Below are 24,280 nucleotides of genomic sequence, written 5' to 3'. Positions count from 1 at the left end.
CTCCAACCTTTTTGTGGTTCCCAAAAAGGAGGACAAGTTTCGCCCCATTCTGGATCTCAAAGAGTTGAATCTTCATGTCCGGACCCGGAAGTTCCGCATGGAATCTCTTCGCTCTGTTGTGGCGGCCCTGTCACAGTACGATTTTTTGGTGTCAATCGACATCCGCGACGCCTATTTGCATGTCCCCATTGGAAGGGCCCACCAGCGCTTCCTGCGTTTTGCCATAGGTCAGGCTCATTATCAGTTTGTGGCCCTGCTGTTCGTGTTGGCCTCGGCGCCCAGGGTTTTTACAAAAATTCTGGCGCCACTTATGGGCGGCTGGTCAATTGGAAGAAGCCATCTCTGGAGCCGTCACAGTCAATCCTGTTCCTGGGAATGCATTTCGACACGGTACGGGCAGTGGTGTCCCTGCCTCCGGACAAACAAGCAAACCTTCGTCACCAGGTTCAAGCCATGAGGTCGACGACGGCAATGTCCCTTCGAAGGTGTATGCGCCTTCTGGGTCTGATGGTGGCGACAATGGAGGCGGTACCGTTTGCTCAATTTCATTCCAGGGGTCTCCAATATCTCATTCTGACCCGTTGGGATCGATCGCCGGCTTCGCTGGATCGCAGTGTCATTATCTCCCGCAGGGTGCGAGAGTCTCTCGGATGGTGGTTACGTCCGGAGGTGTTATCCCTGGGGAAATCTTTCCTCCTTCCACGGTGGTCGGTCATAACCACCGATGCCAGCCTGACGGGCTCGGGGGGGAGTTTGGAACGATCTCTGGATTCAGGGGGTCTGGTCGTCAGAAGAGTCTTCTCTGCCGATCAACATCCTGCAGTTGAGGGCGATTTTTGTCTGCCTCCGTCCCTTGGGACGGTCCCTTTGAGCGGTCTGCCGGTCCGAGTTCAGACGGACAATGCGACAGCGGTCGCGTATATCAACTATCAGGGCGGGACGAGGAGTTCCAGACTCACGATGGAGGTCTCTCGGATCATGGTATGGGTCGAGTCCAGGGTTCCAGCCATCTCCGCGATTCACATCCCAGGAGTGCGGAATATCACAGCGGACTTTCTCAGTCGCGAGCAAGTGGATCCCGGAGAATGGAGTCTTCATCCGGAAGTGTTTGCACTGCTGTGCTCCCGTTGGGGGACTCCCCAAGTGGATTTGCTGGCATCCAGGCTGAACGCCACGATTCCGACGTTCATGTCCAGGTACAAGGACCCGGAGGCCATGGCGGTAGATGCTCTAGTAGCCCCGTGGGACCAGTTCGAGCTGATCTACGTGTTTCCGCCGGTATCCTTACTGCCTCTAGTGATGTGGCGGATCAAACTCGAGCGAATTTCAGCAATTTTGGTGGCGCTGGATTGGCCAAGGAGGGCGTGGTTTTCAACGCTGGTGTCTCTTCAGGCAGCGCCTCCATTTCCACTACCTCTTTGTCCGGACCTGTTAACCCAAGGTCCCATTCGTCATCTGGACCTGAAGTCTCTTCGTTTGACGGCGTGGCTCTTGAGACTGAAATCTTGACCCGTCGAGGGTTTTCAGCCGAGGTCATTTCCACCTTGCGAGCGGCCAGAGGTCCTGCTACGACTAGGGTTTATCACAAAACTTGGGAGGCCTTCTTTGTGTGGTGTTCTGAATCGTCAAGAAACCCGAGGATTTTTTCCATTCCCAACTTTTTGGCTTTCCTGCAATATGGGTTGGACAAGGGTCTGGCAGTTAATACCTTGCGGGGTCAGGTATCTGCTCTATCCTTGCTTTTTTTCGCGGGGTAACACGTCAGTTTCCGCCTCGGAAGACGTTTGTGGCTCCTTGGCGGCTCAATATAGTCTTGGAGGCTCTTCAGCATGGGCCTTTTGAGCCTATGGATTCTGCTACGCTTTATTTGCTTTCTTGGAAGGTGGCCTTCCTGGTAGCGGTCACCTCCTTGAGAAGGGTTTCTGAGTTGGCGGCACTTTCTTGCTCGCCCCCTTTTTCTTGAATTCCATCCGGATCGCGTGGTGCTTCGCACCCGTTGTGACATTCTGCCTAAAGTGGTCTTACGTTTCCATGTCAATCAGGACATCGTGTTGCCTTCACTCTGTCCAGAACCGAGGAATTCAAAGGAGCGGGCCTTGCACTCGTTGGATTTAGTACGGGCGTTAAAGTTCTATCTTGCGATCACGCAAGGGTTTCGGAAGTCGGACTCTCTTTTTGTGATTCCTGCTGGTCGTCGGCGTGGTCAGCGGGCTTCCAAAGACACTATAGCTCGGTGGATACGGTCGGCTATCCTAGAGGCGTACCGGCTCAAGGGCGAGCCTTGTCCGATTAAGGTTCGAGCTCACTCCTCGAGAGCTGTGGGTTCGTCGTGGGCTTTTCGTCAAGGGGCCTTGGCAGCTCAGCTCTGCCGGGCGGCTACCTGGCGCTCCGTTCACACCTTTACAAAGTTTTATAAGGTGGACGTCAGTGCTTCCGCTGATGCGGCCTTGGGACGCAGGGTCCTTCAGGCGGCGGTGGTTTAGGTTATCTCTTTATCTAGTTTTGGCGCTTGTTGGGCGCTTGACTAAGTTGTTGAGGAGTTGGCGATTCTGCCACTGTTTCCCACCCTTGAGTTCTGGACTGCTTTGGGACGTCCCACTAGTAATGGATCTGTGTCTCCCTTCCTTCCCTTCTGCTGCTGAAAGACGGATTTTGGTAAGACCTTACCTGTAAAAATCCTTTTCAGCGAAGGAAGGAAGGGAGACACAGCACCCTCCCATGGCAGAAGTTTATTATTGTTTTCAGATGCGGCGCGACCCCTCTCTGATGGCGGTCATCTGGGCTGGGTCGGCGCGCTAGGGCTCTGTTCCAGCATTGCCAGCTCATCGCAGTTGTCAGGTCCAGTGAGTAGTGCCTGGGACTGTGTGGTTTCTTCTACTATATGCATAACCTGTTCTCTCGTTTTTTCTGAGTTTTCAGAAGAGGTTGTGTTGTTCCGCTGGTGTTATCTGCTCTTCCTTAGCTTGTGTACAGACTGGAGAATCATGGGAGTAGGAGGAGCCTAAGCTGGAGGGGCCGGTCGTCACTTTTTCTAAATCTGAGGTGAACTATCCTGTGGGGCTCCGCCTACCCCCACTAGTAATGGATCTGTGTCTCCCTTCCTTCCTTCGCTGAAAAGGATTTTACAGGTAAGGTCTTACCAAAATCCGTCTTTTTTCCCCTATAGACTTTCATTAGGTGCGGAAAATTCACAGGTAAAAAACACATGCGTTTTTAGTGCTTTTCTGTGGCGTAAACACATCAGAAGCCCATGTAATCCGTGTCAATAACATTTTATTATAAGTCAAATACCAGGAAGTATCAAAAAGAAAACAGCTTTATTTAAAACATCACGTGTCAAAAACATGATAATGCAGTAAAAACGTAATTAAAAATACATAATCAAAGTTACATAATAGGTGCATAAAATTGCAACACCAAAAGCTCATTGTGATAACGTGGCCTTGGGCTACGGTGACACAATCAGTGTTTGGTGAGTTTTTGATGCCACAGATTGTCGGCATCTATTGGGTCACGTGCGTGTTGTTTTTTCTCTTCTTTTTTTACAATTGCATTTTTGATGCTGCGGGGGTTTTTTATGGTTTTATTTTGGTATGTACTTTGATACCGTCATGTGCGGATTACATGCTTTTTTCCCTGCGGATTTTCTGCATCTAATGCAATTATATGGGGAAAATCTGAACCTAAGACTCACCGTAAGACTTTTAAAAGAGAAATTGACATGTTGCGGATTTGAAACGCGCACCGTAGATCAGTTTATGCTGCAAAAATTCTTTTTAAAAAGTGCAGTGAGCAGATTTCTATAAATCCCATCCACTTTGCTGGAGCTGTAAAACGTTGTGCGTTTTTTTGGGGGGTTTAATGAAAATATGCAGCATTGAAAAACTCACTTGGGAACTTATCCTCCAATGCCTCATTAGCTCACAGAACAGGAGTGAGATAGATGACGACATTGCACTGTGTCTGCCAGCTATCCACGTATAGTAGGTCAGGGCTGGGGTTTCATGGTCACACATTCAATCTAATCTTTTGTTGTCCATTGACTCTCAGACTGATAAAAATGACAACCTCGCCCCCCTTGAGTCTGCTGTCCCAGGCTGCAGCTGTGATGTCACATCTGCTCACAACCGCTGCAGCCAATCACTGGGCTCAGTGGCTTATGCTGTCTGCATCAGTTACGAGCACTATAGACTTGACGTCTGCAATGAAGCCAATCAACGAGCAGCGGCAGAGCCACACCAATAGACCCGGGAGGGTGCGTAAAAGACATGAAGATAAGAAACTTTGTAATTTATTTTATTAGAAAAATCCGCTTATTTCACCTCCAGTCTCAAAATTCTCAGTTTCACATGTAAAATCGCATTGAATACAACCATTCCCAGTACTAAGGTAGCATATAACAGCTGGTGCTTATAAAGTTCTATGGAGCTAGAAGAAGAATGTCAGTCTACCCCCAGATTCTCCTTACTCCTCCCTACCTCCTACATAAAACTTTAAAAGCACCAACTGTATACAGATTTTACCCATGATATGAAAATGCACGATCAGTCCAGAAGAAAGAAATACAGATTATATGACGGTTACTCGGTAAGGTGCACCTTGTTTAGTGGATTGAATATGGAGCTGACCATACTTGATATAATAACCTGCCGGAAACAACCACCAGTCTCCCCTAATCTTTCTCATCAATACATTTATGACTGAGGCCAGGTCATGATCCACTACGACATTTACATCATGGATACAGATTTGTTGATTTAGGCAAAATTCCATCCATGGCCATAATAATCCTAGAATCTCAGCAGATCGTGAAGGCAGGTCTCTTATTTGGGGACATTAATCCCATAAGTTGCATTTTGTCTGTGGCAGATATCTGGCGACCACTACCTGTGTAGTGTATATCTGTAGTGCCCGCTCATGGCTGCTCTTGGAGAGCACATATAACTAGCTGCTACTCCATAAAAATGATCGTTCCTTCTCCAGCCTCATATATAGATTCCTCTAAATCTGAACATCTCCCTCTAGTGTTCACTGAGAATTTTACAGGGAGAATTGTTTTGTTTTTTTCTGGTTTTGCTGTTGTCGTAGTGCATAGGACACTCGTGCTGCAGTAATAGACCAGATCACCCACACGTGGGCAGACTATAATCTATAGCACGTAGGCATATATGAAACCAAATGCACTTGTATAGCACCAACATAGCCTGCTACACTGTACAGAGAATGTCCCTTTTCTTGCATGTGTATTGGGTCATAATTAATAGAAAGTCAATTAACTTCTGTGAGTGTTGGAGGAAGCCCACACAGATATGGAGAGAATATACAGATGTTGGCCAGATTAACATTTATCCCCACTATGAGGGAGGGCAACAATGTACCGCCCTACGGAGCTGGTATTTATGAACACACTACCCGTTCAGTCCCCTAATCCATCAATTGAATGGGAGCAGAGCTGCAGGTCTCAGCAATGGCCACTATTTGTGTGGGTGTCGGACCCTCACTGATCTGGTATTGATCACCTGTCCTATGGGTGGATCCTCAATATCAATGTAACGGGAAGAGACGATATTTGGAACCGAAACGCCCGTTATGGGCCGTCCTCTGCTTTCTTGCAGTCAGTGAATGAATGGCGGAGAGGGCTATGGCAGAGAGATGTCATACCCGTCCTCCAGAGAAGGCCGGCATGGTAAATGGAGCCTAGAGAAGTGATCAGTTCTCCATGTGCTCGCGCTCTTCCATACCTACTCGGTGTATAGCTGCGTATTATGGCGGTATTTCCACTGGAGAGAAGCGATATCAGAAGGGTGTGGTATCTCCTTATCACCTTCCCTGATGGGTGTGCCTGTGGTGCAGTACTCTTCTGTTGTATGGGGAGGTTTAGGGCCCAATTAGACATACCGATTAACCATGAAACGACCATTTGGAGGAATGCTTGTTCCCGAATATTGGGCCATCAAAAAAAGCATTGTCAGATGCATTGCTTTTAAAGTTACCTAAAGGGTTGTAATCAGGTTGATGGTGCCCTAACGACAGGCGGCATTAATCAGACACTCGTCTTTGAGTTCCCGAGTAAACAAACTTTGAAACGCCGGGGACCATGGCCCTGATTCATCAAGACCGGCATTGTTCACACCAGTCTTAATAGGTAAGGCGCCTCCGGCTCCCAACTTGCCCAATCGTCAAGAGAGGCATGTCTCTTATGGATTATGCATGCTTTAAAAGTGCCATGGGCCCTGCCACAAATCTTACTACAGCCGGGAACTGGAGTAAGGTTTCTGGCATAAGCTACACCACCGCTCACCGTGAATTAGATGAGCAGGCATTGCCGCAGCCTGTCCTGCCCCAGATCCACACATTTTGGCAGAGCTGAGCAAAAACTGACATGGAAATGCCAAAAGTCACAAAATTGTTGTGCATCCTCATGTTGCCAAAAGTTTTGTGACTCTTCAAAGTGCTTTACACCAGATTTGTGGGGTGAACACTTTAATAAATTGGGACCTATGTGACTCGCCTGACTAGTCCAATACTTCTCTCTGCCCCACACCAGGTGACTGACAGATACCTGTGTGTGTACACAGAGAGACCTGTCAGTCATGAGGAGCAGGGCAGGAATAAGCCGCTGTTTTTTCAAAGGTTGTTTCTTCTGAAACTCGGCAGTGTATGAGAGTAAGGCCTCGTTCACACTATCAGTATTTGGTCAGTATTCTACATCAGTATTTGTAAGCTAAAACCAGGAGTGGGTGATAAATACAGAAGTGGTGACGTGTTTCTATTATACTTTTCCTCTGATTGTTCCTCTTATGGTTTTGGCTTACGAGTACTGTGGTAAAATACTTTACGTGTGAACGAGGCCTCAAACATATACTTGATGGCAAACGTGCAGCCAGTGTCTGATTCCTGCTGCCTGGACACCCTGAAGATGGGTTCTTTTTGTCCTCAGCAGTACAACATCATGTTAATGGTTCTCTGCACATAGAAGTGCAGGCGCCCTGTCTATACAGACCATTAAACCACCATCCATTTTCTTCCATGCAGGGAATCTGTCAGTAGGATCCATGCTAAAAGCCGAATAACTGCGATCTGATGTCTTATTTCAGAGAAATCCATTTTTATATGTAAATGAGCTTTTAAGATCTATGGGCGGGACACAGATCTCCCTGAGGATCTGCCTCCAGAGATTATTTTAGATGAAAGGCGGCGTTACCAGTGTGAGACATGTAACATCTGACAGTCTGCTCTCCTGATCTACTGTACATGTCTCGCACTGGTAACGCCCTCTTTTATTTATAGTAAGCTCTGGAGGCAGATTCTCGGGGAGATCTATGTCCGGCCCATAGATCTTAACAGCTCATTTACATATTAAGAAAAATGTGGATTTCTCTGGAATAAGACATCAGATCGCAGATATCAAGGTATCATTCAGCTGCCTGTGACCTACATGCCCATATAGAAGACGAAGAGGGGTGATTGTACTCACAGATTCCCTTTTAATGGCTCGTTAAGCCAGCATTACACTGAAGTGATCACCTTGTTATCAGCCTTAACATGGTGCCCCATGACTTCTTGGATTCCACACCTTGGTTATTCATCTGGTTACACACAGTTCATGAACTACATATCCTAATGTTGTCGTGAGCCCTGTACAAGCCCTTGCTGAGCTCATCCCAGTTCATATTTCAGTGCATGTGATTGTGGAGAGATGTTTCCTACAACACTTAGTTATAAAAGGTCATGAATACTTCTAGCACCTCCACCCTTGCAGCTGAAATAAACAACCTGATCTCCTTTACATGAGTTGTGGGCAGGTATATATGTGACCCACACCAATATATATATGTGACCCACACCAATATATATATATATATATATATATATATATATATATATATATATATATATATATATATATATATATATATATATATATATATATATATATATATATATATATATATATATATATATATACACATACACTCAGCAGAGCCAGGACAAAAAGTAGGTAGCTGTGATTGAGGGACGAGGGGGCAATTTATGGATTGAATGAGAAAAAATAGCTTTATTTTAAAGGGAACCTGTCAAGTTGAAAATGGTATCTGATCCGCAGGCAGCAAGTCCTAGATCAGGAGGAGCCGATCAGATTGTTGTACATTTTTGTGTGATAAGTTTTAGTCAAACTGGTATTGAGCAGAGGCCGAACAGAAAGGGATTGTGTAGGAAAAGATTCAGTATAACTTGTCCTTTATTGATGAAATCTGTGGTGTTCGTGTGTAGGAGTCCAGTGGGCGGTCCTGTTCAGTGATGGACGGTCTTCACCTTATTACAGTGCAGCCCTAAAGAAAAGAAAGTAATGCAATCACGACACATGTATCCTAAAACATCTTTGTCGACAGAAAAAAAAAATAAAAACTTAACTAGTCTCAGAAAATGGTGCTATATATATATATAATAATATTTTTTTTTTTTGATTTTTACTTTTGATTTTTTTTCAATGTTGAATTAATAAAATCAATTTAAGCTTGGAATCGCTGTAATTATACTGACCTGGAGAATCAAGATGACAGGTTATTTTTATCATGCAATGAATGGCGTGTATGAAACGGAGGAATTGGATTTATTCACTGCATGTTTAGATTGCGTTGTGGGTAAGAGGTGTAATTTCTCATTTCGGTCAACGGAATAGTATCCGCAGCCGGGTACTGCATATATATACATCATATATTCGAATCAATAGGGTCAGCATGTGCAGTACCTGTCCACAGCCACTGCACCATTGATTGGGCTGTGCTGTGCAGCTCCGCAACTCAGCACATCTGTCTGCCGCTGGCACTGGAACAGGTGTCGCCCCCCAAGAACTAGGGATAGGTCATCAATATAAAAGTCCCAGACAGCCCTTTTAGTTTTTTTCATGGTACATTCCCTTTAGCTGATGTTAGTGTTGGGCCTGAATGGTTCTGTCTGGGACTATTATGAACTTAATCTTGAATCTTAGAGAAAAAAAACACAGTATTTTGGTTCACAGTAAAATTCCATTAATTTAATAGGTAAGAGTCCTAATGGGCTTCCCCATGAAATGATTATTCCGGAGCATCGTCTCGTGCTGTATTGGGCCAATCCTCACTTGTTTCTGAATGTAGAATTGCAGGGTTTTCCATTCTTCAAACTAGTCCTTAAGATAGGTCATCAATATCAGATTTGTTCTGGAAAGATGCCCAACAACCCCACAAACCTCTGTCTGCTGATCCCGTGGCAGCCGGATGTAAATGGTGAATGGTGATTCAGACCTGACAGGTTCCCGTCAGATGACTTCTCACTAATGAGCAGGCCGTCCTGGCCGATCATATGTCTGCGCACATGTATGGATCTTGGCTATTATAAATGCTAGTAAAGTGTCTGATAACTAATATTTTATATCTTCTGTTCTGCAGCAAGTTTACATGAAGGGGAAATAGACAACTTTGTAGAAGGTAAGAGCTGTGGCGTCAGTCCTTGTTGTGTGACCTTCTCATCTTACATTTCTGTTGTGTATAATGACAGGAGTAATCTCTAACAGCGACACCATTTCCTTTCTGAAACAATCCAGTATAGGAAGCAAATAGTAGCAGTATAGGACCAAATAAATAGTACATGTGTTTAAACTGTACCTGACACCTGATACATACTGGCCATAGATTGGTCAGCATGTATCAGACCAACCAGGAATGTTTGACTCTGAAACACCAAATACTTTTAATAGCTGACGGGGACCGAGCCACATGGTACAGTAGTCGGACAGGTGGGTCCCCAGCGGCTTCTCTGCGCCCGCTGCCCTGGAGTGACATGTCTCTGCCTATGTGCATGTATAGACTTATCACTCCAGGGCAGCGGGCTGGGAGAAGCTGCCAGGGACTTGTGACTAGTGCTCTGTGCGGCTCGGTCTCCGGCGATCATTAAAAGCATGTTTTTCTCTGAAACACCGCAGCATTTTAGAATAAAACATACGTGGCTGAGATTGTACAGTCAGTGCCTGATACGTGCTGCCTGTGGGCAACATGTATCAGGTGTCAGGGTCCCCTTAAAGCAGTGATGTCAAACTCAAAACACACAGAGCGCCAAAATGAAAAACTTGGACAAGGCTGCGGGCCAACCAGTATACAGGATAATGGGCCCAACATAGTCCTCCATACAAAATAATGGCCCCACATAGTCCTCCATACAGAATAATGGGCCCCACATAATCCTCCATACAGAATAATGGGCCCCCCATAGTCCTCCATACAGAATAATGGGCCTCACATAGTCCTCCATACAGAATAATGGGCCTCACATAGTCCTCCATACAGAATAATGGGCCCCACATAGTCCTCCATACAGAATATTGGGCCCCACATAGTCCTCCTTACAGAATAATGGGCCCCACATAGTCCTCCTTACAGAATAATGGGCCCCACATAGTCCTCCAGACAGAATAATGGGCCCTCGCATAGTCCACCATACAGAATGATGGGCCCCACATAGTCCTCTATACAGAATAATGGGCCCCACATAGTCCTCTATACAGTATAATGGGCCCCACACAGTCCTCCATACAGAATAATGGGCCCCGCATAGTCCTCCATGCAGAATAATGGGCCCCGCATAGTCCTCCATGCAGAATAATGGGCCCCGCATAGTCCTCCATGCAGAATAATGGGCCCCGCATAGTCCTCCATGCAGAGTGGGCCCCACATAGTCCTCCATACAAAATAATGGCCCCACATAGTCCTCCATACAGAATAATGGGCCCCCCATAGTCCTCCATACAGAATAATGGGCCCCACATAGTCCTCCATACAGAATAATGGGCCCCACATAGTCCTCCTTACAGAATAATGGGCCCCACATAGTCCTCCAGACAGAATAATGGGCCCCCGCATAGTCCACCATACAGAATAATGGGCCCCCGCATAGTCCACCATACAGAATAATGGGCCCCCGCATAGTCCACCATACAGAATAATGGGCCCCCGCATAGTCCACCATACAGAATAATGGGCCCCACATAGTCCTCTATACAGAATAATGGGCCCCACATAGTCCTCTATACAGTATAATGGGCCCCACACAGTCCTCCATACAGAATAATGGGCCCCCGCATAGTCCTCCATGCAGAATAATGGGCCCCGCGCATAGTCCTCCATGCAGAATAATGGGCCCCACATAGTCCTCTATACAGAATAATGGGCCTCACATAGTCCTCTATACAGTATAATGGGCCCCACACAGTCCTCCATACAGAATAATGGGCCCCGCATAGTCCTCCATGCAGAATAATGGGCCCCGCATAGTCCTCCATGCAGAATAATGGGCCCCGCATAGTCCTCCATTCAGAATAATGGGCCCCGCATAGTCCTCCATTCAGAATAATGGGCCCACATAGGAGTGGTGGTTCTTGTGTTGCGGTCTAAATATAATCGCCCTACAGGCCAGATTTTGGATCACGGGCCAGAGTTTGACACTTGTGCCTTAAAGAAATCTAATCAATGATTGTTTTTGATTCTTGCACCATTTGTGTTTTTTAAGGGAACATGTCCTCCTCCACATGTCTTATGTCTTTCTGATGCCTTTGTATTACTGTAGTAATGTACGCGCCAGTGGTGGAGGGCTGTTAATGGATTAACTTTTATTGTGCTGAACCTCTTTACTCATGAACAGCTTAGACATTCTCATTGCCCATGATAACTTTTTTTTTTTTCTGTGTAGTTTTTCCATTTCCAAATGCTTTGACGGACGAGAACATGCTGAATGTCTCGAAGCCAATGCCCAAACAGCTATGGGAAGCCAAAAAGGTGCAGTACTTAATAGGATCCCCAGCTCTCTTGTCTGCTGATGGATGGGTTGTGACTTTTTTTTTTGCTGTGGCAGTGGGTGGTGTTGAAGCGTATGTTCTCCCGTGGACAACAGTTTCCAGGTATAAAAGCCGCCATAGACATTAGATAAGTGACAGCTGAAGGACGGGTACCTCTCCTGCGGAGCGCTCCTATGTTCTCTGTTAGCGGCTGTCACTCTTCAGGCTAGGCTGCTGACCTTCAGGGGGCCCGATCTCTCGTGTGGCCAATATCCTCTGTCGGAGGATAGCCAGCAGGCACAGATACACATTAGTCTGGTTGCTGGTTCAGCCAACTTTAGTCTAATGTGTATGTGGCCTTAATTTATAGAATTCATCTATAGTGAAGAGTGAGTATGTTTGGTTAACCCTTTCGCCGAGTATGCTCGGGGCGAGCACCGAGTATTTATAGCTGCTCGGTGATGTGGTTGAATCGCTCCCATGTGTATGATTTGCGACTGACAGCTTTGATACATGTGAGGAATGTCTATTTCTTACACATTCCTCACATGTATTAAAGCTACCAAACAGTCGCAAATCATACAAATGGGAGCGATTCAACCATATCACTGAGCAGCTGCAACTACTCGGTGCTCGCCCGAGCATACTCGGCGAAAGGGTTAACAAAACGTACTCGCTCATCACTATTCATCTATGTGGAAATACATGGTTTTACTCTTCTATTACCAACACTGCCTGATACCCTGTCTAATAGCACAGTGCTGTATTTTTATTTCTGAAATCTACTAGCGTTCATTGCTGTCTGTAATGCGCTTGTGTTCGTGCGATGCAGTCTAGAATGTGTCATCTTCCGGTTGGGGAGCGGATTGCTATTATAAAGTTAGACCATGTGAACAAGTGATAATAAGCATTGCTTTATGGTACAGGAAAATCTACATGTATAGATGTATATATTTTTATATTGATACATTTTGTTGCTGTTGTACCTTCATCAGTCCCTCTTGGAGAGAGCACCTTCAGCCCAACCATTGCATTACAGAATAGATTTAATTCCCATGTGTGGCCTGTTCTTCTTTTTATAGTCCTCTCCATTGTCCATATAACCCATCTAATGACCTGTTATCTCTAATGAGCCACTAATGTTTTGTTTCCTCCTCCATTTATAATGTATGTTTTTCCATGGTGTAAGACCAGCAGTTGACAGTCCTTGCATTTGCTTCTGAGCCTGCAGGTTTCCTGTTCTTTGATCCTAATGTCTCTATTCTGGGCTTCTTCCATTTAAATCTTTGAGGAATGTCATTAATTAGCCTGGTTAGATGTTTTTTACTGGATTATTGCATAGCTTTTCTCATTGATGCTGGTCTGTAATAGGAGGTTTTTTCTTAATGTCTACTGCAGAATGACAATTGAGAGTTGTAAATCTTTCATTTTTGTACTAAAAAAAAAATCCCTTTTAGTAAAAGCTTATGTAGCAGATACTGCATATTTCCAATTCATTAGCTCCAAAGATAAAATAAAGGTGCTTATCTTCACATGACAGAGACTCAGCCGTGTGGGAACATCGGCCACTTTCTCCTAGAAGAACTAGGGTAGCGACCTCTGCACCACAGCTGGGTGCAAACTATTTTATAAAGTTACGTCCCCCTGTGTCCAGGTGAATCTGCTTGGTATAGAAATGTCTTGTTAACTTCTGTCTTTACTGAAGCGTCTCTAAATATCTATTTCAGGCCCAGTCAATGGCATCTCGTCCTCGATCCTGTGAAGTCCCAGGCATCAAGTATGTACTGAAACAAATCCTCCAAAAAAACGAATTGATTTTGTTTCAAACATTAAAGCGGTATTTCCATCTGACATTTATGGAATATAATATAATATAATATATATAATAATATAATAGATGCAGTTTCTACACCATTTATATACAGTGGGTACGGAAAGTATTCAGACCCCTTTAAATTTTTCACTCTTTGTTTTATTGCAGCCATTTGGTAAATTCTAAAAAGTTCATTTTTTTTCTCATTAAAGTACACTCTGCACCCCATCTTGTCTGAAAAAAAAAAAAACAGAAATGTAGAAATTTTTGCAAATTTATTAAAAAAGAAAAACTGAAATATCACATGTTCATAAGTATTCAGACCCTTTGCTCAGACACTCATATTTAAGTCACATGCTGTCCATTTCCTTGTGATCCTCCTTGAGATGGTTCTACTCCTTCATTGGAGTCCAGCTGTGTTTAATTATACTGATAGGACTTGATTTGGAAAGGCACACACCTGTCTATAGAAGACCTCACAGCTCACAGTGCGTGTCAGACCAAATGAGAATCATGAGCTCAAAGGAACTGCCCAAGGAGCTCAGAGACAGAATTGTGGCAAGGCACAGATCTGGCCAAGGTTACAAAAGAATTTCTGCATAACTCAAGGTTCCTAAGAGTACAGTGGCCTCCATAATCCTTAAATGGAAGAAGTTTGGGACCACCAGAAGTCTTCCTAGACCTGGCTGTCCAGCCAAACTGAGCAATCGTGGGAGAAGAGCCTTGGTGAGAGAGGTAAAGAAGAACCCGAAGATCACAAGTTGCTGAACTCCAGAGATGCAGTAGGGAGATGGAAGAAAGTTGCACAAAGTCAATTATCACTGCAGCCCTCCACCAGTCGGGCCTTTATGGCAGAGTGGCCCAACGGAAGCCTCTCCTCAGTGCAAGACATATGAAAGCCCGCATAGAGTTTGCTCAAAAACACATGAAGGACTCCCAGACTATGAGAAATAAGATTCTCTTGTCTGATGAGACGAAGATAGAACTTTTTGGTGATAATTCTAAGCGGTATGTGTGGAGAAAACCAGGCACTTCTCCTACAATTATGATATTTAAAATGGATTTTTGTACTGTATATTTATCTGTTAATAAACAATCTTCTTTTGTAAGCCATTTATACTCCTAGTCTATGTTTGGTTTTATATATGCTGTGAGTAGGCTGCCTGGGTAAGGCCCGGTTATCCGTTTTTTTTTTGGTTATTTGACATGTTGGCTGCTGTTTATAAACCTTTATGGCAGAGTGGCCCAATGGAAGCCTCTCCTCAGTGCAGTACATATGAAAGCCCGCTTAGAGTTTGCTCAAAAACACATGAATGACTCCCAGACTATGAGAAATAAGATTCTCTTGTCTCATGAGATGAAGATAGAACTTTTTGATGATAATTCTAAGCGGTATGTGTGGAGAAAACCAGGCACTGCTCATCACCTGCCCAATAAAATCCCAACAGTGAAACATGGTGGTGGCAGCATCATGCTATAGGGGTGTTTTTCAGCTGCAGGGACAGGACGACTGGTTGCAATTGAAGGAAACATAAATGCGGCCAAGTGCAGAGATATCCTGGATGAAAACCTCTTCCAGAGTGCTCTGGACCTCAGACTTGGCTGAAGGTTCACCTTCCAACAAGACAATGACCCTAAGCACACAGCTAAAATAAGAAAGGAGTGGCTTCAGAGAAATCTGTGACCATTCTTGACTGGCCCAGCCAGAATCCTGACCCAAACCCAATTGAGCATCTCTGGAGAGACCTGAAAATGGCTGTCCACCAACGTTCACCATCCAACCTGACGGAACTGGAGAGGATCTGCAAGGAAGAATGGCAGAGGATCCCCAAATCCAGGTGTGAAAAACTGCATCATGCCCAAGAAGACTCATGGCTGTACTAGCTCAAAAGGGTGCTTCTACTCAATACTGAGCAAAGGGTCTGAATACTTATGACCATGTGATATTTCAGTTTTTCTTTTTTAATAAATTTGCAAACATTTCTACATTACATTTGTTTGTTTTCAGTCAAGATGGGGTGCAGAGTGTACTTTAATGAGAAAAAAAATGAACTTTTTAGAATTTACTAAATGGCTGCAATGAAACAGAGTGAAAAATTTAAAGGGGTCTGATACTTTCCGTACCCACTGTATAACAGGATCCGGTCGGGGCAGAGATGGGAGACAATCTGTATATATGCCATAAATGTAGATGGGAATAAAAGGGGCAGATTTATGGTAAATATTGTTGCAATAGAGATCTGGATTTTAGCGCTTGCTGTGGATTTTTAATGCCTCCTTTGTTGCAGATTTGCCATAGATTCTCAGCTCTCTGAGGATTTTATTCTTTGCAATGTACTAGGTCATTGATGGCCAGTCTGCTAAAAAAAAAAAAAATCTGCAGCAGAAAACCCAATATTTATAAAGTATCAATACAAATCAATTTTTGGCATAAGATGCTTTCCATAACTAGGCTCTTTTCCATTTATGCACTCTAGCCAGACAAGTGTCTTTGCAGAATTTTTTTTTTTCAAATATCCTAAAACTCCTTCAGCGTTTTCCTCTTTTGCTCTTGATTATCAAACTTTCTACATTTAATTTATGTTTGAAAAGAACATTGACATTTTATCAATTTCCCTTTCCAGAGTTTTTCCGTCTTCAGATCCCAACGCTGGCCTTTCACATTTCCAGGGGAATCTCAACACGGGTGGATCACTGCCAGATCTTACAAATCTGCATTTTCCCTCTCCCCTGCCCACTCCGCTGGACCCCGATGAAACAACGTATGGCAGTATGGGTGCAGAGAATAGCACAGGAGGGCTGCCTGCTGCCATGACCCACCTGGGCATCAGTGGCTCTCCAGGTCCGTGTTCACAATGTGCTTTTCTTCATCCTCTATACTCATGTTATATGTATGTATTATACATCATTAAATCACAAGATCAAGAATGTGACAAAATGACCTCTCTAGGAGTAGTCATTTTAACCTTGTGGGACCAAAAGTAGAAATCTATATCACTTAGACTTTTAATTATTAATATGGTCACTGTTATTACACAGTGACATCTATGGTGGTGCATATGGAAGATAATTGGAGACAGAGTAGCTGGGATTTAGCAGTATGAGGGGGCGAGCCAGAAATAATAATAATTAAGGGGGGAAAAAAGGCTGGTGGAAAGCTTTGCCTTTTTCAATAGGGTCTTTGTGCCACACAGCCCACTCTCTTACTTCAATATGCAAGCGTTCAAGTTCCACAAAGTAGTTCTTGATAATACTGCCATTATATGCCAGTGAATAGGGGCTTGTGTAAGGCCAAGTCAGATCTCTCTAATTCCTATCTTCCTAAAAGCTGCTTACTTTCCAGTTTCTTACCCAAGTCCTATGTTTCAAAGAAATCTGTAAATTGATCACCATATGGTAATATTAGTTTGAAGCCTGTAGCAAGGGCATAGAAAATATAGCTGTCTTGTAGTTGACATGTTCCACTATTACTAGGTATACGTGATGGCACGCAGATGAGAAGGACTTCTTCTACTGTGCAGCTTTGATCACTGCTCTTGTGAGAAGAAAGCACTTTATAACAAGTCTGGCATTGAGCCCACGTCTTCCGGATGTGCACCCCTGATGCATTTCCTGGATGCCAGCATAGCGTTGTGCAAGATCTGCAATATTACATTTTACTTTTTTTTTTTTTTTAATAAAATCTTCTTTTTGATACAGGTTTGCAGAACACACGCAGCAATCCATCCATACAAGCTACACTGAACAATAATTGCTCAATGGCTTCTCCTGTAAACAACCACGGACCTCCAACTGGTCGCTCAAACCCATCCCTTCACCAGTCTCTTCGCCTGGCATCCCTCAGCAATCCTTCTCTTTCAACAGCCAATCTTGGCAGTTCCCCAAGGCGAAGGCAAACTCCTGTAAGCCCACTGACCTTGACTCCAGGCAACGAGTCAAATCGCTGCATTAGTGGACAGTTTTCACCCACCAGCCCACTGAATATACCAACTAATCCACAGGTAAAATTTCAGATATCTGGCTACGTTGGGACATTCAGTAAAACTATTAGGCCATGAAAGCCTGGTGTTAAACAAATATTTCCTATTAAAAAGGTAGCTAAATTAATTATCTGAACAATTCCAGGCTAAGGCTGAGTGCACACACTGCAGACTATCAAGTAAGGTCATGTAAAATCGTCAACGTATCTACCATATCTTATGTGTGGACTTCACCTTATGCATTAACACTATGAAACCGGATGCAGATTAGAAAATGCTCCTCCTTACCGTGTGATTTCACCCTAAATCCTCATTGTTGATGCACTAGATCTGAATGCCATAGGGGAACATTTTGTACCGCCCTTCTAGCTTAGTCCTTCTATACTTTATTCAGTCTCACTACTTCTCATTATCTGATGATGTTCCAAACATCTTGCAGAACTGACCACAGATCTGTGGATGTAGTCCTGTGCAAATCCTTCTGTCTTTTCATAAAATCTCAGACAAACTGGATGATGTTGAGCTCAGGACTCTGTGGGGACAGAGATTCCAAATCCTGACCTAATTCCCAACTCCATTTGCTGAAATGCAGTCCCACCACGCTGCACTGTTCCTGGAGACGCTCATTATAGTACCTCTCTCTAGCCCTTTGGCGAACAATCTGCCTTCTGTACCCAACAAATATTTCACATTTTGACCCCTCAGTCCAGAACAACTAATGCCAATTTTCTGCACCCCGCTTCCTGTGTCAGTCTGCAGAGGTAAGTCGCTGGACCTGGTTTCGTTGTTGAAGGTATGGCTTTTTTGGACCCAATTCCACTTTTAGCCAGACTTCTTTGAACTCTGGGTGGAGCTGGATTATTGCCACTTCTGAATTGATGGCCCCAATGCTGACAAATACAGCAGTTAGTTAAATACAGTGGTCAGTTCTTCAAGATGTTTGGAACATTCTCCCTGACAGATTCCTTCAAAACCTGTTTGCATGTGTACCTAGAAGATTTGAGGCTTTTTTAAAGCAAGAAGGTGATCACGCCAAATATTGATTTGATTTAGATTTCACTCTTGTTCATTCATATTGAATTTTGTTAATTGATAAAAATAAACTATTATCACTTCTATTTTTGTGAAGCATTCCTACTCTGCAGCTTTCTTCCTCCACCTGACTAAAACGCTTGTTCTGTAATATATATAATATAGTATAAACCCCTTTACAACATATATCGTGTCCCTGACTTTGATGCGGGCTCCAACGCTGAGCCCACTTCTTTCCCCGCCTTTAACAACCACCAGGGAATTGGTGCTCTGCCTGTGGCTGTTAACCAGTTAAATCCCGCTGTCCATCTCGGGTCAACAGGGTTAACAGGCTCCGGTCAGAAGCGTGTCATTAATCCCGCCACTGTCACTTGATCGGGGGGGGGGGGGGGGGGCTGCCGATGGGTTGTCATGACAGCTTGGGGTCTGCAGAAGACACCCCGTGCCTGTCATTACGATACTCCTGTGAACGCCAGCTCAGATGATCGCACCTTAAAGTCTCCTAAGGGGACTATTAAATAAAGTAAAAAGTGGGGGAAAAAAATAAAGACACAAAGTTCAAATCACCCCCTTTTTGCCCATAAAAAAAACACATATTTGGCATTGTTGCATTCAGAAATATCCAATCTACCAAAATATAATGTCTGTAAAGCGCTATGGAATTAATGGCGCTATATAAATAAGTAAAATAAATAAATAATATACAATTAATCAGATCGGTAAACGGCGTAATGAGAAAGCATTTCGGGGGGTTTGCCCACCACAACATTCCAATAAAATGCAATAAGAGGAGATCAAAACATTGTATCTTCCTCAAAATGGTATCAATAAAAACGTCAGCTCAGGGCGCAAAAAATAAGCCCTCACCTGGCCCCAGATCTTGTTGAAAAATAGAAACATTACGGGTCTCGGAAACAAATGCAAAAAACTTTTTTTCATACAAATTTGGGAATTTTTTTTTCACCACTTAAATAAAAAAAAAAAGATAGATGTTTGTTATCTGCGTACCTGTACTTACCTGGAGAATCATATTGACAGGGCAGTTTTACCATATAGTGAACATGGTAAATAAAAACAATTGTGGAAATTTTTTCCCGTTTTCCAGTACACTATATAGTAAAGCCAATGGCGCCATTCAAAAGTACAACTTTTCCCAAAAAAGCAAGCCCTCACATGGCCATAGTGATGAAAATATTAAAAAGTTATGGCTCTTGGAAGAACTTAAAGGGAGGAGAAAAAGGAAAATGGTCTAGGGGTAAAGGGGTTAAAGAGCTTTTGAGATAATTTTGCAATTACCTTTGGCTCCTTTAAACAAGAGGCAGCTACATATTAAAGAGCTGTAATTCCTAACCCCTTACCCAATTAGGATGTGAATACTCCTAAATTACAGCTGAGTCGGCACTGTAAGCCCATACGGATTATATAACTGTATGTTTTGTTAAACAGCCATCTTCTTCCTTTATTCAGTGCTGTTCTGTTTTGAAAGTGGGCTTATGTAGTTATAGATCATATAAAAAAAGAAGGAATATTATATGATTTAGTTTTCCGCATGTACTGAACCCATTACATTGTCCATGCAGAAAATGTAACCTGGCACATTATGGGTTAGGTATATTGTATACGGATGATGTGTTTGTGGACACATTTGTGTATGTAGTATTAGGTCTAATAGTGTCCTCTCCTATCCATGTGAGACGGCAGACTACATTGTTCCAGATCCATCCTGTAACCACTTGAATAAAGCAGACCTGACTCTTGTGTTATAAAATCAGTAAGGAAGAAGCACTCCATTGCCATTGCTATAGAATGTGTGTATGACATGTAATTGTATTTGTTATATTGGCTGCTATTTTACACTGAATTGTGCCATTTGTATTTTTCCAGGGTATAGCTATGGACAGGAGCCCGCTTTCTCTTCCTCCACTAGAACCTCCGCCACCTTATCCTTTATACCAAGACCCATCCCATAACCCCCTTCAGCATACACCGCAACATCTGCCCGAATCCACAGAGTCTCCGAGCTTTCAGCCTCCCTCTCCCGTACCCTGCCCTCCTTTGGACTTAAATTTGGCTAATGTGAGTATTGTTGTAGGGTGCTGACGGTAGGGGTTATTTTCTTTTTCTTTTAATAGGTATCTGTACTGATCTGAGTCCATCCTACAGGTGCACAGTGTGAAAAGGTTACAACCCTCAGCAGGCACTGAATAGTCGTCTGATTATATACACTGCTAGCATCTAACTTTCCATCTGAAAGATCAGTAGTCTGACATTTTTAATGGGTTGTCTGAATTCTAGGTCGTCATCTAAGAGACACGTGATGTCTCATTCCAATCACCTGACCACGGAATATGCACCAGGTTATCTTTCTTTCAGCAGTACACAAGGGGGCTACATTTAATGGGTGACGAGATGGATGACAAGGTGACAAGATTAATAAATCACTTTTCAAGGTCTCAGTACTCATAATGTCACTTAATTAGGGCATTATGTGCAGGAATAAGGATTCTGAGAGCGTTGTTGGAGGAGATAAGAAGGAATAACTTCAGTCTCCCAAAGATGACGTCACAACTCTCTCTCTGTAGATTAAAGGAAGTTTACAGTAGCTACAAGAGCGCTGATCATTGACAGAACGGCCTCCATTATGTTGGCAACAGATTCTTATAGCAAAATTACAAATGGGAAGGTTATACATAGCCGAATTAATAGTAACTAGTAGATCAGTCAGTCTGTCTGTCCTACAGAACTACTGTATTTTCTGGAAGAAAATCTATTTAAATAGGTCAAAGCTTGACCGTTTTTACTTGTATTTTATTCCTGCTTCTTCCATGAGTACAAGCTGCTCACATTAGTGATTCAAAAAAGGGTAATCACAACCACTAACAAAATTAGACCATTAAAACCATAAACTTCATTCAAGAATTATTAAAAATGTACAAGATAATTGATACTAAATATTCACACACTTAAGTTTAGGTCATAACCACAGCAATATAAGGCACACCAATGGCTCAAGGTATTGGGGACCTGTCTTTCCCTATTATTCCTTGTTGTGGAGGTTGGCACCCTAAATTATAGCTTAACTCGCGCCCCCGATCTGTTTCTCACCCTAATGTAACTTAGACAGTCCTATATTAATTTCAGATATTAGAGCGACTATTGGTGTATATAACACTGTGAATGATGTCTAGTCTATTATCCCAGATAGTGAGGGTGTGGGCTGTAAAACCAGGTATAGTCAATTGTAGAACCTAGGCAGAGGTTACCTTAATAAACAAAAAAAAAAATCTTTTATCCCGGTGACCGGTCCTTTTAAAGTAATAATTAGAATTTTTATTACCGATGTGTAATTGTAAGACCGGTTTGCCTCCGGCAGAAGATGGCACCTACTAACCGCATTATCTTTATACTGTATGTTTCTCTGGTTTCTTTTGTAGAGCACCCTGAGCGGCTTCTTTTCAGATCCTTTCTTTGATCAGCAGCAGCCCATGAGACAGGGGAAATGTCTATGGCAGCAGGTCAGTCTTACTGCTCTACATTTACTTTGTGAAGTTTGTTGAGAACTCTTTCTCTTGATTTATGGCACAGTTTATCATTTCACATGGACACTGCTTGTGTGGTGAGTTGTAGCACTGTATGTACTGTCTACACTGACAGCTCATGTTTAACCCTGGTTATATGTGGGGCCTGGCAGAAATTATAGTTATGACGTACACAGGACAGACTATGATGGGACCCTTCAGAGTTTCATCAGTTTTTACTGCATGCAAAAAAAAAAAAGATGGAGGTTTCTCAAGCTTCTGAGTGAATGACGGAACGCACTAAGATTCAACTATGATGCCATCCATGAGATGAGTTTTTCCCAGACCCATAGACTTGCATTGGTGAGTTTGATCCTTGACTCGAATCAAAACGAACATGTCTTAGTGTTTTGGAGGTTTTTATTTTGCAGGGCAGGCTACTTGGTTTACACCAAAACACAGAACTGTGAGCCGCCTCATAGACTACAATGGGTCTTTATTCTATCTGGTAGAACTCGAATGTGAAAGCCGGACGTCTGAATGAGTCCTTATATACTGATTTTGCAAGCAACCTGATTAACCGCATCTAGAGATAATACATTGATGTGAATTTATTTGCAGATGAAAATAATTTATCTTTTTATGCTAATAATTCTTTGTATTAATTATGCATAAAATAACGTGTCCATCATTTGTCAGCTAGATCTAGTGGTGGTCACCATTCACTCTTTCCATTGAATTCTCCTTTTCTCTGCAGTTGAAAGTGATAGAATAAGTAATCTGAAGCAGACAATTAATGTGCTCCATTAGGGCACATAGATTTCTTAGACGGGGGGACGCAGCTTGTCCGTGCATTATGCAGAATGCCCATTGATTGTAATATTTAACTACAGGGGTCGACAAAGTTGTTCAGAATCTAGGAGCCAGCCAAAAAATTTAGGAGCCAGAATTTTTTTTAAGCAAACTTGGTTTTTAATTTAACAAAATAAACATTACAAACGTTATAAACAACATTTTACTTTTAAAGATAATAAATATTATATTTTGGGAAATGGGAAATGTCAGTTAATTGGTTATGTTAAAATATATATATATATATATATATATATATATATATATATATATATATATATATATATATATATATATATATATATATATATATATATATAATATATATAAATAAATATTCAGGGTCACATAAAATAAAAATTACACAAAAAAAATAAAGCAGAATGAAATAATGTAATTTTCTGATGTTTTTAATTAAGCAAATACCTGTCATGCCTTTGTATTAAATTCATGGTGAAAGAAAATACTGTTCTGCTAAATTCTCCAAGTCTGAAATTCTCTTGTATATTTCTGTCAGTACAGAATTACTGTATCATTTTTTTTTTTCCGATTATCCAACACCCTTAATAATTCTTTAGACGTACGAGACGGAGAGCAATTGCACAACTTTTGACAATCTCATCCATCCTATCCCTACAAAATCACCTGCAGCAAATTTAGGAAAAGGAATGTGAGTAGGTCGTTCTTGGAGTAGCTACAGAAATAGTTTGCTTTGAAGACTCCAAACTGCATTGCTAGTAAAAACGTTTGGAACTTAACCATCAAACAATTGCCAGCCAAGGAATTTTACAGAATTGTTCAGCTCTTGACAAGTTTCCAAACTTTGTAAAAGGAGAGAAGATGTTATAGAAGAGTTACAGGTCAGCGGATGGGCAGAGTTTCTGAAAATGGTTCTATTTTACTTCACATGGTGAAAAAATTATCCGGAGGATCTGGAACACGTAACTTTTGTTTGTCAGTCGTGAGCAAATGTGTTTTGCATTTTTACAGCCTCTTGACTGCAACTTGTGTACGTAAAAGAGAGAAACCATTCAAATGCATAGAGCTTAAGCCTTAAGTACTCTCCCTGTCCAGTCCCGGAGCATAAGGGGGGCGGAGCAAAGTGGAGAAGGCGGCCTGAGCGATACTGTCCCTGCTTCCTCCGATTGGATGACTCCGTGCAGGAGGTGGGATTGGATTGAGAGTATTTTTTTTTCTTCTCAACTCCTCAACTCCTCAAGCGCCAGACAACATTTTCTAGGCGCCACTGGCGACCAGGCGCCTGGGTTTGTCGAGCCCT

General features: G+C 42.9%; 1 protein-coding gene across 2 annotated transcripts in view; it reads left to right on the top strand.

Moving 5' to 3' along the window:
• Positions 1–24,280, top strand: part of CRTC3 (CREB regulated transcription coactivator 3) — a 133,648-nt gene that overhangs the window by 98,471 nt on the left and 10,897 nt on the right. For both annotated transcript variants that reach the window (XM_073653144.1, XM_073653143.1), the window contains 7 exons: positions 9,429–9,467; positions 11,722–11,807; positions 13,534–13,583; positions 16,244–16,461; positions 17,319–17,620; positions 20,516–20,707; positions 22,066–22,146. In XM_073653144.1, the coding sequence (XP_073509245.1) occupies positions 9,429–9,467; positions 11,722–11,807; positions 13,534–13,583; positions 16,244–16,461; positions 17,319–17,620; positions 20,516–20,707; positions 22,066–22,146 (968 nt within the window). The remainder of the gene's footprint in view (positions 1–9,428; positions 9,468–11,721; positions 11,808–13,533; positions 13,584–16,243; positions 16,462–17,318; positions 17,621–20,515; positions 20,708–22,065; positions 22,147–24,280) is intronic.

Source organism: Phyllobates terribilis, unplaced genomic scaffold, assembly GCF_046119375.1.
Source record: "Phyllobates terribilis strain yellow unplaced genomic scaffold, ASM4611937v1 Scaffold_11__3_contigs__length_659146591, whole genome shotgun sequence".
Lineage (NCBI taxonomy): Eukaryota > Metazoa > Chordata > Amphibia > Anura > Dendrobatidae > Phyllobates > Phyllobates terribilis.
This window is presented reverse-complemented; position numbering and strand designations above follow the sequence as displayed.